Genomic DNA, 22,091 nt, shown 5'->3' with positions numbered 1-22,091 from the left:
ATTGAAACATGTTTTTTTAATATTTAAGGACAGGTAAGTCAGTGCATTTACACATTCTAACTTCCAAGTTAAAAATAAAAAATAACACACATTGACATATATGCTCCCTATAGCTTTTGAGAACACATGTTTTATAATGAGAAATATTCTTGCTTTCAGACTGGTGAAATCAAAGACTTTATTCCAGCAACACTTATTGTCCCAGGTCATGTTCGTTTTCTTGCGGGGATTTTGAAACTGTTAGAGAAGTCACTGTTTTCTGTGTCTTTGTGTGTCGTAGAAGAAATAGCTTGAAGAGTTCATGGATTTGGCATACTCGTCAGTGACCTGGCTTTAATGTGATGTAAACAGGATAAGTGTCATTCAGTTCCACAAGCACAGACATACAGTAGCCTGTATTTCAAAACATTTTGAAATCTTGCTGTTTTGCATTTGCTATAAAATGGGAGAGAAAAAATAAATTTGAGTTAAGGCAGTGTTTTAGTTAACAAATTCCAGGGTTGAGTAGAGATGGGCAGTTACTGCTTAACTTTTGACAGGGGATACCATGGTATTTTGACTTAAAAAAAGAGCACGTTGTCTTGCCTGCTAACAAAAATAACAGTCTTTGAATTATGGGCTCAGGGTTCAAATAAAATGTCATCACTTTAAAGGACAAAAAATATATTGCAAGTGCATTTATTTATTTTTGTAAGCCCTGCTGTGCCCAGTAGCATTTTTTTTTATTGTAAAATAAAATACACAACCCTCCTACAAGTATTGTCCAATGCAAATGTTTCCTCGTGGTAGTAATCCACTTGCCCATCAGGGGGACTGACATATAAACATTGGTTTTCTTGGTTTTTACTGTCAAGCTAATCACCTCTTTTCACCCAAAGAACCTCATCAACAAAGTTAGCCAAGCTACTGAACCTTGGAGACGAGGCCCAGATTATTCGCTCCACACTGCAGTTTTTTACTAAGTGATCCCAGTGCTTCTTGAAGGGTGGTGTGTAAGTGTCCTAATCTAATCAGGGATCCCATTGTATTTACTGTTGTAAGAAAGTGGTTTGAGTAAAACGTCGCCCTAAACTCACAGTCTCAAAACTGACCCAATACATGGTGGAGGGTTGTGCTGGATAAAAAAAAAAAAAAAAAAAAAAAAACTTGATATGCTACAATTTCAGGTTTACATTTAACATTTCTATTAAATATATCTATATATATATAGAGAGAGAGAGCAACAATATGACAATTGTCTACTGATATCGTACACATATTTCGAGTCTTCCAAAACACAGAATAATATAATAACACAATTGCAATATCAAACATGTAGACGTTAACAGATATTTACACAAGAAAAGCAATAACTTACTTTAACTTAGTGGTGCTTTGCTTCACAAGATCCATGGAGAAAAACAAGGTCTTGTTATATTGTTTTAGTATTCCTTCCATGCCATTATCAGCCACTCCACACCCAAAATATTTCTGTACTTCACTGTGCAAAGACTAGCCAATCCGGAAGTAATTTAATCTTCTCTTCATATATGCAGACACAACACCTAAAAAAGTATTAAGTACAGTGTCATGCTGAAGGTTGCATTATTTTTAGATGTTTTAAAAGTACATCTCATTTATAATACCGAATTTTCACATTTTAAAAATACATTAACAATAGTGTAAGTAATCACATGCACAAAATGCAATGAATCACTGACGTGTGTGCATATCTCAAAATAAGCCTGAGTGCTTAATGCAAAATGCAAATAGCGTTTGTTATCTTGTGAGCATGTTTCGAATGGAATATATATATGTGTGTCCGTCTGTGTAAATAGGGTATCTTGTATCTTAATATAAATTAAACTTTATTATACTGCATTTGGATTTTTAGATATCATCAACAATAAAAAGTATGTCCCTGCAAGCCACGCACTTAAAAAAATTTTAGGGTGCCTATGGGACTATACCTTTAATAAAATTATATTCTATATAATATATATATATATATATATTAATATATTATTTGTTGGAGGCAAATAAAGTGTGATAAACCACACACATTTCAGTTTGCATAAAATTGTATTCTGTTAATAATATGAAGCTATGATGAAATGTGGGTTATCTAGTTTCCCCAATCTATAGACATTTTTATCCAATATGATTAATAATTGAAGTTTTTTGGGGAGTGACATGTTATACTTATGAATACGTAATTGTTTAGATCTTAGACAACAAGCTACATCCTACGTAATTGTAATAATTTGATAATTTGCTGTATATTGTATGTATTTCATTATTTATTACGCTACATTTATTAATGCATATAGAAGATGGGTGTACGTAGCCTTAAATAGTGTAGCTCTGTATTATCTGTAATTGGAAGATCTATTTGAAATATTTTACATGCGTAGCTAGTTTTACTGTAGTATTGCCTTATTGTCAGTATAAAATGGATACAAATGCAGGTTCAAAAATGTAATTTGTTGCAAGGATATTTATACTGATTTTAAGATGAAAGACAGAATTTAAAAGTATATTTATGATTTATTATCTCAGGTTTGTCATTTATCATCACTTGAAACCATGGATGTTATTTAAAAAAATAATTGTTTAGAAAATGTAGATTTTAGCCAACATTCAACCAAAAAAATGTTTTGCTTATATTTTTTGTTAGCTACAAATTTTGGAGCTCTTTACAAACATTTTGGCAGTAATATTGCTCCAAAACACTGTAAACTCAGTTCACTGGTCATGAGGTATTTCCTAGGTGTTGTAGCGTGTGTTTCCAGTGCAGGTGAAGATCCATCTTACAGCACATGGCTTATATTAAAAAATGAGTCACTTTGTGTAGTGATAAAGGACGGCGTATGTATATCTACTGTGTAAAACAAATATCTAGATGGATTTATCTTTTAAATTGTTGACAATTTGACTATAATATTGTCTGCATCAAATTCACATCTTGACCTTTAACTCGCAAGTATTACTGGGTAAAATCAGTGATATTTCCTACCCAATTTACATGATAACTCGGGTAACTTGGAAAAGCATGGAAACGTCACCTTTTTCACCAACTCGAGTTCTGGGAGAATTTAGGCCAATTCAAGCACAATGGAGTTGACTGGAGTTGGCTGGCTATGAAAAAGGGCTGATTAGGTCCTTATTTGTTCTTGTGCTCTTGTACATTTGAGTGCAGTCTTGTTGATCAAGTGATTTAATTGACCTGTCTGGAAATATGTTGGAGTCACTGGTTCAGCTCTTTTTAGTTATTGTCAAAAGCATTTCCAGGCCAGGTGTGTTTTTTCCACAGAGTTCTGTTCTGGGTGGGTCCTCATATTTTTTGTGCTTGCATGCTCCCATTTGACCAGACTATCTGCGACCATTTTCACAATTATGCTTACCATTCTCTTGGCTGTTCAGCCAGATGTTGCCTGCTTAGACAGTGTTTAGTCAGGTGCAAGTGGTGTGAGGAACCAAGTGAATGTTCAGACAGTAATTTCTCCCAAAACGATCCACGTTTTTACTAAATAAACAAACGAATCCACCCCTCTACCTGCAATTGTATTGAGGGGTACACGGCAGGCTTGCAAACCTGAAATAATAGTAACAAAAGGACTTTGTCCGTCCTTCATCCTCTGTGCCGTGAAAGGAAGTGCTTAGGGTTGACTGCTGGCTCTGAAGCAACAGCTCCTGGGTGCTCACTCCTCTTCTGTAAAATACAAAAAGAACACATGTAAGAAAAAAACAAACAATACAGGCTCCGGCTGTCTGTTATGCTTTCATCACAAGGGGCTATACTCGCGCAGCTGCGTCCCCTTTGTCCTGCCCAACTCGAAACGATTCCCCTGCAATCAGCTCGGCGCCCCTCCTGGTGTAACCAGTCACTGCCTGGCCCGCAGCTGATCAGATGGGAATTGTTTAGAGTACACGTTCAATTCAGTTCAATACATTTGTAGAGTACCAAGGCCACTAAACTTAAGACAAGGCCAAAGTGTAGAATGTTGTTTAGTTATTGTTTAATTTTGTTTATTTTTTTATTTGTTCAGAAAATGAAGTGTTTGGGCAAAAGCTGGCTCTGTACCTTTTTAAATGTATGAACCGTGTGGCTACTGGGTTGCTGGCATGAGGTTGACTTTTGTGCCAACAGGGTCAGAAAATAATTTTTTGGCAAACAGCTTCACTTTTCGGAGGAACACAGCTGTCATCACCAAGATCGGAGTATTGCAATCAGATCTGTTTTTTGACTCTCTCTTACCTCTGTAAAGGTAAATTGGTGCAGTTGAAAAACAGGTGTTGTTAAAAACGTGGAATCCTGTTGGCTTGCAGTGTAGTTGAGAATTGAAAATGTTGCATTCTGCCTTGATGAAAGGCCTGCTCTTTCAGATCTACTGATGCAGTTAAATTGAATTTGGGTTTGATTTGTGAAGCAAGGACTATGACAGGTATATAGTCTTTTAGCATGCCCTTAGACCCTGGAATACGTTACTAGTGTTGGAACAATCATCGATTATCGTGATATTATCAATCATGTTTTTGCATCTGCTATTTTATTGCGTTGAAAAATTATTGTTGATAATCATATTATCGTCAGTTACACAATGTGATACATTTGTGGGTAACAGCAGCTCTACATTAAAGCAGTGTGCGGCACTGGACTGTCGGCATGAGGCGTAGATTTCCTTTCACAGCAAGTACTTTGAGCCAAAGCACCAAAACATTAATTTTTTAGAATAATTACATAATTTCATGTAACGTAAAACGTGCCTCATCTAAAATATACTGTGTTCCTATTTCTCTGTGGGCATCTGGCGTAAATGTACATATTTAACTAATATATTTATGAAAAATATACATTTATATTGGGTATATACAAAAGGTTTAAATGATTAAAACATATGCCAAGACGTCTCGGACCAAAAGCCTTTCTTCAGCTGTGTAGACAAAAAAGTAAACCAGTGCAGTAATTTTGCTTTTTTTGTAAGCGTTATCAATACCAAAACAAGTTACAATGCATTTTTATATATTTTATTTATTCAGCCGATAATCATGATTATTTACAGCCTATAATCGAGAACAGGAAATTTCATTGCAAACACTATGCCTTACAGGGATTGGGAACGGGAACCGAAACAATAAACGAAAAAAAAAAAAAACATTATTATTCATGGAACAAACAAAAGACAAAATGAAATTATTTATTATGTTTTGAAACCCCCCCACCACCACCAAACAGCATTGTTTACTGTATAACGGATTTCTTTTCTATTCTCAATCAGTTAACGATTCATGATTTAATTGTTCAGCGTTTCATTTTCATTGTTATATCCAAAAGAAGTATGTAGAAGTTGCACATGTTGAATTTGTTGCATGCCTTACTGTGAAATGTGCATACTGATGATAACAATGTTCCCCCTTAGGCTAAGATTTTGTCACTAAGAACACGGAAATCGTGAATTGAAAATAGTCAGTGAAAATTAATCTTGAACATGGATATAAAAACAGTTTAGATTAGGTGGTTCTTTTATTCATTTTATTCCTTTATTTCCTTTAAAACATCCATTATCATGTACTGAAAATATAAATTTGTGTATCTGTAAATTGTTTGGTAGTTTCATGCATTTATGTGTAGCTTAGTTTGGCGAATGAGAGCTGAGTGAGCAAGCATGTAAATCGGTGACAGCTAAAATGCAAAAAAATTGAGTGACCTATTTTCTGTAAAGACAGAAGAATAAATGCATCAGACAACAGAAGTTTACCAACTTATAGAGGCTTTATTTACAGCATGCTGTCTGTTTCAGAATCATGGAAAACTAGAAGCCTGTTGTAGGTGAATGCGATCCGGCAGGCACAGACAGCAACCTGTGCAGCTTTGCTATTTGCTGTGTGTCACATCCCTTTTGACTACACAAAGCGGTCACAGCTGTTGTTCATATAAATACAATACTTTAAATACAAACCGCATTTGCGCAATTGGATAAATGTACATTTAAGTAGATGTGCCGAGTTTGAACCTGTATACAAGAGGATTAAAAAATATCAAAGCGACGTCCTTGTTCCGTCCTCTCTACCAACAGAGAACCCAAAAGGAATCATTTCAAACATTATTTAGAGAAATATGTGCCAGTGAGATATTTGAGGTATTTTAGAATGACAGATGAAAGGTTTGACAACCTTGTAAGGCTGTACTCCTTTCCAAAAATATGGGCGTTGCAAGATTTTAACTACTTCCGACTTTTCGCATAGGGTCAGAGACCCTCGATTCTGACCAGAAATGATGTCTTTCAGAAGTATGTAGTGTAAGTTTTGTAATCGGAAGTAACATTTAAACTTGCCAGCAGTCAAAAGCAATAGTCTTTATATGATTGGTTTTGGTGTACTATTTAAAAGATGTTGATGTAGCTAAAACTACATTATTTGGTGAGCTTTCCGTGAATTCTTGGAATGTACTAAAAATGACGAAATCATACGTAATTACTTGGAGTGGAGTTTTGTCTGAATATCTTGTTTAAAACAGAGTAGCGATGCAATAAGAAATATGTAGAATATTAAAAATATAAGATGCCTTGAAGAGATGTTTGTTTAAAAAAAAAAGGTATTACCTTTCATCTATATGGCAGATGTGTAGAGCCCTGGATATATATATGTAATGTAATGTAATACATTATAAAAATATGTAATTTTTATTAAGTTAAAAACACCACCAAGTTGAAAGGTGGAACAGAACGAAGACAATATCTATTTGTGTGTTTGTTTTTTTGGTTTTTTTGGTTTAGAAACAGCAACAAAATTAATGACATCACATCATCATTAACATACATTATTAAGCATCCCCATGATGGGAATTAATGAGTTTGTCACAAATGCCGTTGTTTCGACCTTTTTGTACTGGTAGTGTACAGTACATTCAAATATACATCCTCCTTATTCCCCACTTCCCTTTCATAATGGCATCCACCAAAAACCTGTTTCTTGTTCCTTCCAATCCACCATCATTGCATGTCTTCTTTTCAAAGGCTGCTGATGGTGGACTGCATGGCTCTGCTGTGTTTTATCTGGGTAGCTTAGCCATGCTAATTTAGTCCATAGTCAAATAATTTTGTAAATCATTTATCCTTTCAGTAGCAGTTCAAATGACATTGATTGGTGTCCCAGCTAAATATAATTTAAATGTAAGCCATTTTTCTTAATTCACGTGGAAAAAGGATCAACGTGCCATTTGTATGGGAATCGACAAGAAGAAAAAAGTATCTGGGGTAAGCCACAAAATACAACTATTAGCCCTTAAATTTTCTTAGGGTTCTGCATTCATAGGGTATTGCATTTTTTTTTGCTGAGGCAAGTGCATAGTCCGCTTTTAGAAAATATAGTTCTGTAAGAAAAAATACTGTCTACTGTTTAAAAAGAAAGCTGACTAACTCATGATTTTTTTATTCACATGTACATTAACTGGTTATCAAAAAAAAGTGCTCAAATGCTTACTAGGCTGGCTACTTTCATTTAAACATACATCAGTAATTATAACGCATACATTATATACAGAAACAAATTAATAATTAAGTTATTGATGACCGAGATTCCTGTATCTTTTGCAAAACAGTAATAACAGAGGTTTAGCTTTAACGGCATGTTATTTTTTGGATTTTTTTGTTTTGTTTTATTTTTTTATCAGTCAGAATTTTAATAAGCTTAAGAGATTTTGCTTTCCGTTCTTAAATTTATATTGTACATATATGGTATATAATTTATTGTGTGTGTGTGTGTGTGTATATATATATATATATATATATATATATATATATATATATATATATATATATATATATATATATATATGCTATAGCTGTGAAACTTGGTGACACACATTTTCGCACAAATGTGTGTCCAGTACTCGGTAGCCCTAGAAACGTATCATACCTGAAAACAAAATTATTCCCAATAATTAGCTTAAGCCAACCTAAAAAATAGAGTTTCAGTCTCTTTTTTTGGTGTCTTCACCATCAGCGAAGATTTCAACAGCATGCACAGAAAGCAAGTGCAAGTCTTCCCCCGCCTGACACCTTTTCCTCCACTCTTATTGGTCTTTTTCAGTTGGAGGAAGGCAGGCAATCCCAACACTCTTCCCCGAGGTCCAACCAATTGAGAAGATTGGCATCCTATGTTTTCTCCTCCTCGACTCTGGAAACGGAGCACTATCCTCACCCTGGTGGTACTTTCCTACAACGCAGTCGTTCAGCTGAGAGCAGCCCTGCTCGCATGCCCCAACGAAGGCACATGCCCCTCTTGTCTGGGGGCCAGAGAGTTAGGCCTTCTGTCCTCACTATGTCCAGGGTGCAATTTCAGCAAATGTTGGCCAAATTAATGAACAAAACATGAGCTATATCCCCTCACACTCTGCCCTCACCATACCCTTGGAAAGAAGGGATGTACCTTATTCAGGCAATACATTTTGTCTGCTTCATGCATTCAAAGTTCAGTGCAGTACTTGAGCCCAAGAAACTAATTATGAAATCTATTGTCATGGGAAGAATAGCAACAAAAGATTGTCAAGCGGTGTAAATTACATTGTATTCGTATTGGTTTCTGCATGTGTAAATAAGGGGGAAATGTCACTGTTGAAGGTTACAAGTTAGAAAATACAGCTAATGTAAATTAGATTTTTTTTTTTTTTTTTTTAATAATAATATAGTTTTTTGGATGTTTCTATTATACAAAAAGAAGTTGCTATTCACATTTTGGAAAGGTCTTGCTTAAAAACTCACACAGGAACACAGTGGACCCTCTATATCTTCTTCCCATTTACATAGGGGTGGGGATTAGGCACAGAAGCTTTTGCTAATGTCAAGTGTATTTTCTGTTACCTTTGTTTATAGTAATCACAGCAGCCTAAAAATAATAGTTAAATTCTTCAGTCCATTGTACTTTTTTAAATGATCTTCCACCAATAACGCTATTACTATAGTGTATGTTTTTCGTCTATATTTATGTATTTATGTATTTATTTTTAATTTCTACAAAACAATAAAGAGCACTATTCTTTTGTTCTAGCAAAGCCTTAACATGCCCATGAGAAATAGGATTGAGATGGCATCTGTTTTTTTTGGAAAATAGAGCTTAAATGGTTTTGTATAAAAGCAAACTTTTAAGACCCACTTTGGCTTGTTCAATAATGTGTGTATTGTGCAAGCACTAGAGATGCAGTAGAGTTATAGAATGTGAATAGTATAGGGGTGTTGATACAGTGTTAACTTGCGGCTTCTTCAGCATATCAACAAGTTCGATTATATCTTGTAATTTCTTAAGGTGCTCTGATGTGACAGTAACACCTCAGCTATTTCAAAATCATAGATTGTGTGTTCCCCACTTTTTTCTTGAAGTGGCTCTTTGTGTTATAGTAAATGGGGGTCTCAGAGATGGAATTTAATGTGATGATTTTTCTAATAGTTTACCACCAAGATAATCACTTGGATTATTATTTGTTTTTAAGGTAAACATCAATTTGTTTATAAGGTGCTACTGAATGCAGTGACCCAATAACCTGAATAATAACAGATCTAAGTGACACAACCCCAAAAGCAAAACATAGTTTCAGCCCCCCCCCCCCTCCCCCCCCATTGTAAGCATAACCTAAGATAATCTTTTCTTATGTTGTGCATGCTCCAGTACTGTGTACAGTCTTATGTTGGTGGCTGTAACTACACATTAAAAGCAGTGTTGTAAAGTATCCATTTATGATTTTAACAAACATGTATACCCCCCACCTTCCCTTGCAATGCACTACAGCCCCTTTATAAAATACCTCATTACACTGTTTAAAATCTGCTCTGTGCAGTAGCAGCTGAACAAGAATACAAGAATTTAACCCTTAAAGAAATCGATTATGAATAAAGGTTCAGTTTTGTGTCTTGCTGCTAACATAGTGCAATAACACACAGACATGACTTGCTGCAGCACTTTAAAATGCAACTGAAAGTCACTTTGTTTTATTTAGAAAAGCAATTGTGATAGAAGATGCAGTTTTGCCTAGTGAACTCTAAGTAGTGAGAATACATGCTCTGACAAGACTTTTCACTCATGGTTTCTCTGCATACAGAAAGAAACATCAGGACTTAAGGGGGAATTGGTTATATAAGAATGCAGTACACTTTTTTTTTTTTAATAACAAATTCTGCCTATTAATAATGTATGTCAGACAGTGTTATATGCAGTTTATTGTAGTCCTATACTGTGAGATTGTAGTTCTATACAAGAGATGGTAAAAGAAAAGTTGCTTGGTGTTCATGTCAAATATGCATGGGCTAAATTTATAGCTTTTTGCACTTTACTGAAGTGTGATTGCAGTGTTCACACTTTGTCGTATGTCTTTGCTTTTAGATTCATTCATGGTAATTATTTCTTATATATTCTAATTGATAATTACTTTGCAGACAGCACAGTCTATCTAATAGTATCAAACACAGTTTGCTTTTTTATAGTGCACAATAAAAGATTGGACATTCTTTCCGTTATGTGGAATAAATTGCCTTTTAATCACTGATTTGTGGTCCCCTGACTAAATTATGGAAACTGACTAAAATGTCTCTACTTTTTTGTTTTTGAAGTATTATGTTCACAAAACAGAAATTATATTGTATTCACCCATTAGCTACATTTTGGGTATGACAAAATAAAAAGCATAGTACTGGTATAGATTTTGCTGCTCTTCACACTGCTTGTGTAAATGAAGCAGTACTGTATGTCATCCAGTTGTTGCCCTGTATTGTACATCACAGTTAGTTCACAGAACATACTCCTGTTACATTCACTAGAGAAATGCCTAGTGTAATGTACAGATATTTTGATCACAGGCTATGTAGTCAGTTTGTGCTTGAATGTACTGACTAGGTTGGATGTGCATAAAACAATTGTCAACATGTTAGCAAAATAGGCATACAACTTTTTTTGTTACCTGTTAAAAAAAAAAGTATTGTACAATATACATAATACCATTGTTGTAACCTGCTGTACCTTACAGCCTAGAAAATATATAATAGTTTTAGTTATTTACAAAGCAGACCCCAACTAATTGCTTTAGTCAGCTAGGACTGGTACATTAATATCATTACTTTATGTAATGTAATATGTAAGTAAATGATTCACCATGCCATTATTTAGTGTTTTTCACTTCATTGTAACGATTATTTCCAAAGAGTTATCTTAATAAGTGGAAACCATAGTTTGCTAGGTGACGTTAAAGCGTTTGCTGCTATTACAGTGTTCTTCCATGTACATCACCTGAGTGCAATATGTATTGATGCGTTACTGATGATGACTAGGTATTTCAATGAACTGTTTGATCGATATAATTCTCCTAGTAACAATAGGAGAGTAACCAAAAAGAAAACAGTTACAGGGTTCTTTAATGTCTTCTTTGTAATTAATGAAGTGTGAGACTACTGTAAGTGTCATAATTCAATTTGTGTTACACAAGAACGTAATCTGTAGTGAAGGTTATTCTTTTGTTATAAAGTAAATACTTTGTGTTGCTATGATGAATGCAAGCACTGCAGTGCTAAGATTACCCACTGAATTTAGTAAATTAATTGTTTTTATTTTGTCATGTTGGTTTGATGTTTTAGACTTTGCTTGTATTTTGCCTGATCAAGCACTTAATGCAATTGTTTGCATATGCTAAATAGCAATCAGAATATAGTGATCTGTTACAGGATACCTTAAAGAGTAAGTAGCAGGGTTCAGAAAAATATAGCGTTGCACGTCCCCATGTGTTGCTACAACTGTTTAAATAATGTACTTTCTTCTCACTGTTAACATCCTGACCACGTTTTACACTTATAACTTTAAATTCTGTTTCAAAGCTCTTTTCAACATGGCCGCTCTAGTGCACTGGGGTTTGAGGTGTGTCCTTTAAATCACTGCCGGAAGAGCGCTTTAAGAAACAAGCAAACATAACAAGTGCTCTGGCTTTTCTGTTCTGCACCACATCATGGATCGCTACTGCTGTGTTACCTGTTTGACAATGTGAACAATAATCCTTACACTATCGGTGCACTAGAGCAGCCATTTTGAAAAGTGTAAAAAGTTGCTACAATGTTGACAATGTTAAAAAGAGAAATTACAGGTACGTTATTTAAACAGTTGTAGCAACACATGGGTACATGTAACACTATATTTTTCGTCACCCTGCTACTTACTCTTTCACAGAGAGAATTAAGGTATAAGTCTGCAGGAGAGTCTATTCTTTTTTTTATTTTTTATTTTTTTAGCAGAAAACTATTACTTGGTAGTTACCAGATTTACTTAAGTTAAAATTGAAACCACAAACCATAACTATATATATAGTATGTAGTTCAGGCTGTTTTTAAAGTGTCTTATCCAAAAACAGACATGGCAAATTAGAATACTTTTGGGTCAGCTGTTCAGAAAGTTAAATAAAAAAATGTTTTATGGATCTAAATCAGGGATATCAGTGTTTAAAACTTGAATTTTAAATAAGTGTTGTCATCAACTAGGCTATTAACTTATTAGATTCAGTTGCCTGAAAGTACATTGTTTGCCCACGTAAGCATTTTGATCAAAAAAGCTGATTGAGGTGTTCAGAATACACCTCAAAGAGCTTAAGTGAAGTTGTGTTTAAATGTTAGTTGCAGCAATATTCGTATTTAAAAAAAAAAAAAAAAAAAAAAAGTTTCATAGTAAGCCAGAATTACCAGTTTCTGGTAATTATTTACCCTTGTGTATATGAAAAGAAAAGGGTGTAAGCTTCATCAACACAAAAACAAATTTAGGTAAGGATTTGCTCTGTAAATGGCTCTCTTTGGTAAACGACACTGTATCAGGCATTAGGATACTGTATAATGAATGTATATGTTCCTTTTTAACAAGCTGCTAAATTTTGGGTGTTTTAAGGTAAACAATTTTGCGTTTGTCTGCATGTATTTTAGTCTTTGTATAAAAACATGCTGTATTTCACACATTCACTGTATTCATTTTCAACGAGAGGTGCTTCACGAGAGTATTGAGCTTTATAACATTACCATTTATAAATTCAGTTCACTCCCCCCTGTATTGCCTGCATCGAGATATCCAAAGGCAATTTCATGAGCATTTTTTCCTGACCATAAAACAACGAAAACAGCTATACAGAAACTGACTGAAAAAACACAAGCTCTTCTTGCATGAAGCACTTCAGTTATTTTATTTATTTATTTTTTATTTTGTTTGCTGTTGTATCTTGGCACTGGTAAAAGGATACTCACGGGTCAGTGAAAAATAAAATATATTTTACAAAATGTTAAAACTTCCCATTTCTACGGCTATTTTTTTAACCATTGAATCTTATCAGAATAGCCTGTTCCATTAGTTTTAGGAGAAATGCATTTTATGAACAGCAAGTAAGCCACCCAGATGTGGAACAGTGTAAGCTGTTTTGTGCCCATTCATTCACCTTTTGTAAATGGTTGTCTTAGCCTTTCAGTTGGCAAAGCCCAGTCAGTTGTGAAAGGGTCAGTTTATCAGGGTTTACTTTATTTTTCTAAGCTAATAATTTAAAATATGAATTAGTGTGCACTGGGTGACCTACAATATATGTACCATAATCTAGCCATTTATTAGGAGCATGGCTGGTTTGTTCTTAAATTTAAGCCTCAAAACAGTTAAAATAGCAATTCTAAAATCTTACTGTAAACCAATATTTACATGGGACCACTTATTTTATTTGTTCATGTATCTTTTATTATAATTTAAAATTAAGGGATTTTGTTACAAATTGCATGCTTTAAAAATCAGTGATGTTGCCTCAGTGCCTGACATGACCTATAATTACAATTTTAGATTGTGTAATTATTATTATTATTATTATTTATTATTATTATTATTATTATTATTATTATTATTATTATTATTATCATCAGCTCAATTTGGCTACATCCTCAGTTTACAGAATCGTAAATAGGAAATGCATTATACGACCCTTGTTTAGGTTTTAAAATGTATAAACTCCACTACTACGACTACTATTGCTACTACCATTACTAATAATAATAATAATGACATTAATAATATAGTAGTAGTAGAAGTAGTCATATTAGTAGTTGTTTTTATTGATGGTTTAGTAATGGGGATTAGGAAATATATATAGTATTTTAAGTGAACTAGAAAAAAATATGAAGTTATATACTTTATCCCCCTTAACCCGTAACCCCAAGACCACTGGTATATACTCATAAGTACTGTATCAGTGAATTCATAACAGTGTAGTGAATGTACTAGATTGCAAATACAGTGTGGATATGTTGTCTTTTTGGTTACTGTACAGGATAGTTTATAATATTTATTTAGAGATTAACATTTATCTTTCTTTGAAAGATACATAATCTCCCAGTTAGCATAGCTTTAAACACACCTGTACAATTTATGACATCCTGCAGCATCCTGTATTTCAGTGTGCCTCATCATTAACATCGTTTTAGTTTGAAATTTGTTTAAAAAAAACTGTAAAATTTTGAATTTACTACAAACAGGTGATCCGTGAGTGTCTTTACAAAAAAAAAAAAAACCTTTCTTAAAAATGTAATCAGTTTTGTAACGCAATAACACTGTACAGTAAGCTTGTAATATCTACAAGTAAAGCATGTATTTAAAACTTTTTTGATACAATCAGACCTTTTTGATATAAAAACAATGTGTCAGTTTATTATAACATACCCAAATACCATGGTTAGTTAAAAAATATGTATGTCCCGTGGTGAATATATTTCGATATATATAGTATATGATCATATATATATATATATATATATATATATATATATATACACACACATATAAATATATGTATGTACATCACATTATTTGCATATTAGCATGCAACAATTTGCTTATCAGCTGTATATAAAGCAAAACACTATATAAGAAAAACTTGAAATCACAAATGGGCTGAGTGATTTTAAAAAAAGCTGTGTAATGGATTTTTGTGCCTTTTTTATTCATGTGTGTAATCTAGACAATCTGGAAAAGCTTGTATACAACCAAAATGTTATTAAAAGTTTTGGGGCAGGACTTTAAAACATTGTTGTGTCTTTTTTATTGATTTTATATAAGTGAAAAAAGCAAGTAAATAAGGCTGCTTATATTGCCATTCAAATAGAATGATTCTTTCTGAAAGAACATAACATAAAATTCAGTGCATTTATAGAATACTGTATGGTCCTGGTAGTTTAATTCCTGACCACTCTATGTTTGTTTATCTGTTAATACGATTTCAAATAGGGACAGTAAGTATAGATTTGTTACAAATGGTAGTACAGTCTTAGACATTTTACATACAACCACATACACTACTACGTAAAAACCTGGGTATACAAAGCAGCAATATTAGAATATATTTCTGTTTTGAATCAATGGAGTAACTTAATTGTTTTAAAAGAAAATGCATTGTTGTGAAAAAAGGAAAAATAACTCTCATTAGCAATTCAGCATGATTGTGAATCCTGCTTGAAGTAGTGGTGTTGGAGGGTTCAGATGTATTGGGGCAACTGCTGACCAGCAGTAAAATGAGCTCTATGGATACATAGTTCCTTTTAAGAAGTCAACCCATTAGTACTGCCTTACCTAGCACATCAGAGATTTATCTCACCAGTAGTACAGGTAAAAACCCTTTCTGAGAGTTGATAATACCATCTGCCCCACCCCTTCACCACCTGTAGCAAAATTTTAAAAAAAGCTTGAACGAAGCTGTACTAAGACTACAAGAAGTTGCATGGTCTCCTGAGTTAAATGCCTGTGATGATGTGTAGTGTTGTAGAGTAGGTTGTGGTTGGCAGGACAGATGCCTGGTCCATATTCTTTTTTCTTAATGGGGATGGGTGCTAACAAGACCAGAATGACCCTGTCTATCAATCAAAGGAATCCTTTCTATGCCTTATTGGTTGTGTTGTTACTATACTGACCCTCCTTAGCGTTTAAATGGATCTGGGAGTTCCAAACTTCCTCTTACATAACACACTTTTAAATGTATGACTTTGCTAGATGAATAGCTGACATCATCTTAATGTGGCTGCATAGAGGCTAGGTGGCTCCGCAGTCTGAATCTGAATCCCATGCCGACTGTACATTCTCAGAGAAGACTTATGAACAAATGACCTACACACACTGATGATGTGATGATATTTTTAACCTCTTTGCTTTCTATTAAAAGTGGCCACCTTTTTTTTAATTGATTACTTTTGTGTATATTAGTAATAACCTACATGAAAAGATAACTTAAAATAGAATATTTAGACATACATGTATTTATTGTAGTATTGTGGATCAGTATAAAGGGGTTTCCTATGAGCTGAACTGGGTACTCCTTTTGTTAGGCTCTGTCAGTTTTATCAAGTTAGTGATTCCCAATGGTGTAGTGATGGTAGCTGACGATAGTGGAGGTGAGATGCAGATATTTTAAAACAATTATTTCTGATACATAATTACTAGTAATCTTTAGTTTCTACTGTATCTCATCAGGCCATGCACATTTTTTTTTTTAAACTGTTTAATAAAATTTACATTCTGTTCCATGACACCAGTGGGGAAAAATGCATTTCTTATTTCAAACACAGCCTTAGTAAACATTGATTTAATAAATTTTTACCTTGTTTGTTTCAGGTACTGTCCACCAAATCTTTTGAGCACAATGGTCTGCCTTTGTTGGTGCCTTCTTGTCTGACTTATGAAGAATACAGATCAAGGGACCAGGCCCCCGAAAAAGAAGTTTTGCGACTACACGGCCTACACCAACATCAGAGAACAAAGAGAGTGGATTTCCTAGCAGTTGTCTTAACTGGCCACTTGCCGCATCGCCATGAGTTTAATGTAACACCACTGGAAGAAAAGGATGAAGAGAAGCAAGACGTGCTAAAAGAAGAGGCAGAGCCCCACAGCGAGTCAAGCAGCGAGCTCAGTCAGAAGAGCACGGAGCGTAGCCAGGATGGAGCCCCGTCCACTCTCCTTGCTGACGATCAAAAAGAATCTAAGGGCAGGGCCTCAACTGTAGAAGGAGACCTTGAAATGGAAGAAGGTTCCAAAACCCTGGTCTTGTTTTCCCCAGGTGATATGAGAAAGTCCCTAATAGTTGGTGACCTTGCACCGGATGTAGATTTGGGAACAATGGCTGCCATCACCCCTCAGGGTGAGAGGCCTCAGCCCATGGGTAGCCAATTTGATGTTTCCGAGCCTGGGACACTGTCATCAGTTCTGAAATCTGAACCAAAGCCACTGATTGCAGCCACCGCCACATCTTCTCCATTCACCAAAGTTGAGCGTACATTTGTCCACATTGCTGAAAAGTCACATTTGAACATCATGTCTTCCAGTGGCCAGCAGTTTAGACAAGACGACTTTGATTTCTTCGGTCCAGCTGAAGAGCCTTTGGCTGAAGAAGAGCTTCAAGAGAAAGAAACAATGAAGGAGAATGGTGAGTTTAGTTCTTCTCAAAAGGAGGCAGAAGCTGAAAGTTCTTTGCCGGCTGCTATTCAGTCTGAAACTTCTTCTCAAAGCCCTGCAGAAGAACTTAAAATCCAAAATGGCCTTGATGTTTCAGTTGAAACTGAACATGATCAGAAGGCAGAAGAAGATTTGGTCTCTGTACCTGGTTTGGTCTCCGTAGTGTCTGATCAAAACATTGTGGAGGACGATGGTTTGCCACAGGAGGGGCCACTACCTGAAGAAGTTAAAGAAGCTGAATTACAATTAGAAGGTCCCAGTGTATTAGCAGAGAAAGCTATGCCAAGGAATGTCCTAATGTCCAGATTTAGGAGCCGAATACCCATCTTGCTGTCCGAAGACGACACTGGGTCAGAGCATTCAGCTCCTCTTTCTTCCAAAGAATGGCTGTACAAGAGAGCAAAGCAGCCAGATCTGGCACGTCTAATAATGGAGAAACGTCAGGGCCGTTTGATGAGGCTGACCTCCGGTGCCTCCTCCTCGGTCTCCTCTGCGGATGATCGCAGAAGAGCCTCAGAAACTCTGTCGACCACAGGTTCTGAAGAAGACACCCATAACTCTGATGATTCTTTCCCCAAAAAGGCATTCATACAGAAGGCACAATCTTTGGACAAGGAACAGAAAATACAGAGGTTTAATAGCAGAATCCCCAGACCTGTCACATCTGTAAAGAAGGTTTCAACCCATTTAGGATCCAACATTCCCCCCTCACCCCCCCAGACAGTACCTGGTGTGCAGAAATCTGAATCTACAGTTGTAAATAGGTATGTATGCTTTTTTTTTTTTTTTTTTTTTAACTTTCCATGAGTTTATATTCAAAAAGCATATCTACAAAAGCATAGTATCTTCATACAGCTACCAGAGATTTAAATTAATAAGCATTCTTCATTTAACATTTTATGAATAATAATTTAGAAAATGTATAAACTATGCATTTATATCAGGCTATATATATATATATATAGATAATATATATCTATATATATATCTATATATATATATATATATAATAACGTTTATGTAGTGCTTTTTATACAAAAGTATTGAAAAGCACTGTACAGAACATAGCAGAAAAAAGAACAAGCTACAATACATTTGTATAGCATGTCAGTGTGTATGTTGCCAAGTCAAACCATTTAAATAACAGTATACACATAATAAAAAAGCAGTAATTTTAAAGTTACATTAAAACCCAATTTTAACGTAAAAATAGCCATTTATAAAAGTGTGTTTTTAGTCTTGAATTGAAAACTATAACAGTCCCAGATTCCCTGACAAACGAAGGCAGAGCATTCCATAATTTTGGAGCTCTAGAAGAAAAAGCCCTACTTCCCGTGCTGACCCTAGGAATAACCAGCAGCCCCGCATCCTGTGATCTCAGAGTGCAATTTGGAAGATACAGGGTCAGTAACTAATACAAATAACTAGATTCTAATCCATTCAGGGCCTTGTACGTTAACAGCAAAATCTTAAAATCAATTATATACTGCACAGGGAGCCAATGTAAAGAACCCAAAACAGGGGTAACATGTTCACTTCTGGTTTTAATCAGATTTCTAGTGGTGGTATTCTGAACAAGCTACAAGCGGGATACCACACGTTTTGGGACACCAGAAGAAAGTGCATTACAATAATGAATTCTAGATGAAACAAAGGCATGCATTAGTCACTTGGGATCAGATACAGAAATAATTGGTCTAAGTTTGGCTAAATTTCACAAATGGTAAAAAGATATTTTGCTAACTTCCCTGCTATTAGTCTCAAATGATAGATCAGTATCAAAGATGACCCCCAAACTGTGATTTCTAATTTAATATTATGAGAAATTACTTTTTCTTTAAACATAAACTTAAACATCACATTTTCATCTCAGCTCCATTGGACATGCAGGGGATATTATTTAGCCATATAAGGTCATTGTGTGGGGATGATTTGAAACAAACAGAATGCCCATTGATTTACATTGACATTCAATGCCAAGTGCAGAGCAAGCCACATCATCAGTCAGTAATAACAATTATTTCAGATTCAATTTCCTGTTTCTACTTTCTTGGCTTTATAATATTTTGAAAAGGACTCGTATTCATAGAAGTTCTTATCTTGGGATGCACAGCAGACACAACATCATAGGATCTGGGGTTATTGCAGAAATTCTAATATTAAAGGAGTGAAAACTTTTTTTAGTCAGTTTTCTTACATATTATCAGAATTAGCATCATTATCTCTGGTTCAGGAGATCTTTTGGTGTTTTGCTAACTTGTATACTTTCATTTTAGGATATGCAGATATTTCAAATACCAAATTAGATAAATTGATTAACATCACAGGGTGGGATTATGTAAATGTTTTAATTACAGCAGAGATCTGTGGATTTAACTTTGATATGCAAAAATGACAAATATTCTAATCCAAATCTTTACTTTTTACATTATTGTCTAAGTAGAGATCTGGATTTTTTTTTTAATTAAGTATGTAATTGTGTAATTATGGAAAGGATCTGAAATGGAACAGGTTCTGTACTCCACTGTTAACATTTAACAATACTTAATGACAACAATTTAGAATTAATAAAGTATTATTTCTGGCATTGCAGGCTTCAAGCGCAAAAAACTGGGAATGCAAGCATGAATGTCCATTATGACCTGAGGTCAAAACAGATGCAATCACAGCCCCAGCCTTCAACTAGCCCAGTTCTTTACCCTGGTAGCCCCAGAATGCCCATCCGTGGGTCATCTAGGGGCCACATATTCCCCCCTCCACGTAGCCTCAGTGCTTCCCCGAGGAGCTACTCCACCTCCCGAACAGACAGCCCCTCTCCATCACGCCAGCGGAGGCAGCCAGTGACCACTGAAGTCAAGAGGCAGTATATTTCGTTCCGAGCAAACAACGCCCCTCCATTTAAGCCAAAAGGTCAGGCTGCTGGAATCACAGAGGACTCTTCACCCCTGTCATCTGCTGGCAAGCCTGGAAGAATGGTGAGACCGAAAATACAAATCAAGCCCACAAAAGGAAAACACGAGGTTCCTGAAAGCAAGGTTACTGCCAGCTAATAACCTTGCTTTTTAAACGTATGTTTGACATGGTAATTCATGCTTACAATCTACTTTAAAAGTCCTGGGCCAGACCAAATGCATGTTTGTGGTTTCTTTCTATCTTAAGATATCATGCTGTAAAGAAGAAACTGATAAACTGCCAATGGTGTTTTTCCCAATCCTACCTACCTGTATATTATATATAAACATATAAATGTGGATTTACTATATATAGTAGGGCTGGATGTGTATTGTATGCTATATAATATTAATGTAATGGGACTTTTATTCAGTAGTATTATGGTACTGCAGATCACTTGGTGTTGCAATAAATGTGTTTTGAATTGACAGTGAGGGGAGCATGCATTCATATAATTGTTCTAAGTAAACACACTATGAGTGGTAGCGCATAGTAACAGAGAATTTACAACCATTGCATTCATTAGATTGGTGAGAAGGATTTAGCACTATCAGAGCTTCCATTTTCCTGTGCACAGTAACTGCTGCTTATAAGTTATATTTATGGAGCTTTTTTATTTTTTTTATATAAGCCCAACTTTTTAACTTGCAATGTTGATGTACATCGAGGAACAAATATGCAGCAACTGTGTTGTTTTTTTTTTTTTTTTTTTTTTTGGGGGGGGGGGGGGGTAAAATGACTCTTTCCACTGAGAAAGACTCTATTTAAGATAAATATTATAAATTTAAATTAATTTATTGTATTTATTTGCAGACAACTTGCAGACAGTTTGCTCGATTGCTAGACTGGAATGATATAATGTCCTGGCAAGTCCCATTGTTATGCAGACCATTTTGGACATACTGTAAAAGTTTAAAAAAAAAAAGAAAACGCTTACAATTTCTTTATATAAAGAGAAACAAAATGACATTGTGCCTAGGCAAATTGTGGGTATTGTTTAAAATGTCAGCAAACACATACCATTAATTATAGTAGCCCTGATTTTGCAATACACTGCGTTGTCCTTGCAACTCCAAAAACACAAAGGCATCAGTCATATTGATCTCAGCCTTCATATACAGTATATAGTGAATGAGTTAATGTAATTATAACATATACTGTATATAGTGAAGGAGTTAATGTAATTATAACATATATGGTATATGTTGTATAACAAGGTTATGCCATTGAGTTAGTTTGTATTATTAATGTAATGTTTAAAAGGTAATTTGTTTTATTCTTGTCACTTGATCTTCTCTTACCTATTGTCTCACAGCCACAGGCACAATACTGAATAGCTTGATAATTACCCGGCACTCCTGTCAAACTTTTTGATTTCAATACATTCAAAAAAATGTTAACCCAACTCAACATGAAAAAAAAATGTTTTAAAAGAATGTTATAGTGGTGTATGTACAATATGTGTACGTATGTACTGTATGTATGTAGGTGTGTATGCAATTGTTTAATTTATTTCTCACAGTGGTAAAAATGGCTAAATATTAAGGTCTTGCAAACCTCAAAATGTTTATTTGGTCTGGACTCAGAAGAAAACTAACATGAGACACTGCAACACTGAGTAAGCCCTGGATTCCATTGTACCCCTTTTATGAAAATGGGCATGCCTTTTAATACTTCTA

General features: G+C 34.9%; 1 protein-coding gene across 2 annotated transcripts in view; it reads left to right on the top strand.

Moving 5' to 3' along the window:
- LOC121317298 (tau-tubulin kinase 1-like) overlaps positions 1 to 21,112 on the top strand; it is a 78,379-nt gene extending 57,267 nt beyond the window's left edge. Inside the window, exons 15-17 of one of the 2 annotated variants that reach the window (XM_041253094.1) lie at positions 16,338 to 16,346; positions 16,624 to 18,224; positions 20,054 to 21,112. In XM_041253094.1, coding sequence (XP_041109028.1) covers positions 16,338 to 16,346; positions 16,624 to 18,224; positions 20,054 to 20,510 — 2,067 coding nt within the window. In that variant the 3' untranslated portion in view covers positions 20,511 to 21,112. The remainder of the gene's footprint in view (positions 1 to 16,337; positions 16,347 to 16,623; positions 18,225 to 20,053) is intronic. The other variant, XM_041253093.1, reaches the window with a different exon arrangement.
- The last annotated feature ends 979 nt before the right edge of the window (positions 21,113 to 22,091 follow it).

This window comes from Polyodon spathula, chromosome 6 (assembly GCF_017654505.1).
Source record: "Polyodon spathula isolate WHYD16114869_AA chromosome 6, ASM1765450v1, whole genome shotgun sequence".
Lineage (NCBI taxonomy): Eukaryota > Metazoa > Chordata > Actinopteri > Acipenseriformes > Polyodontidae > Polyodon > Polyodon spathula.
This window is presented reverse-complemented; position numbering and strand designations above follow the sequence as displayed.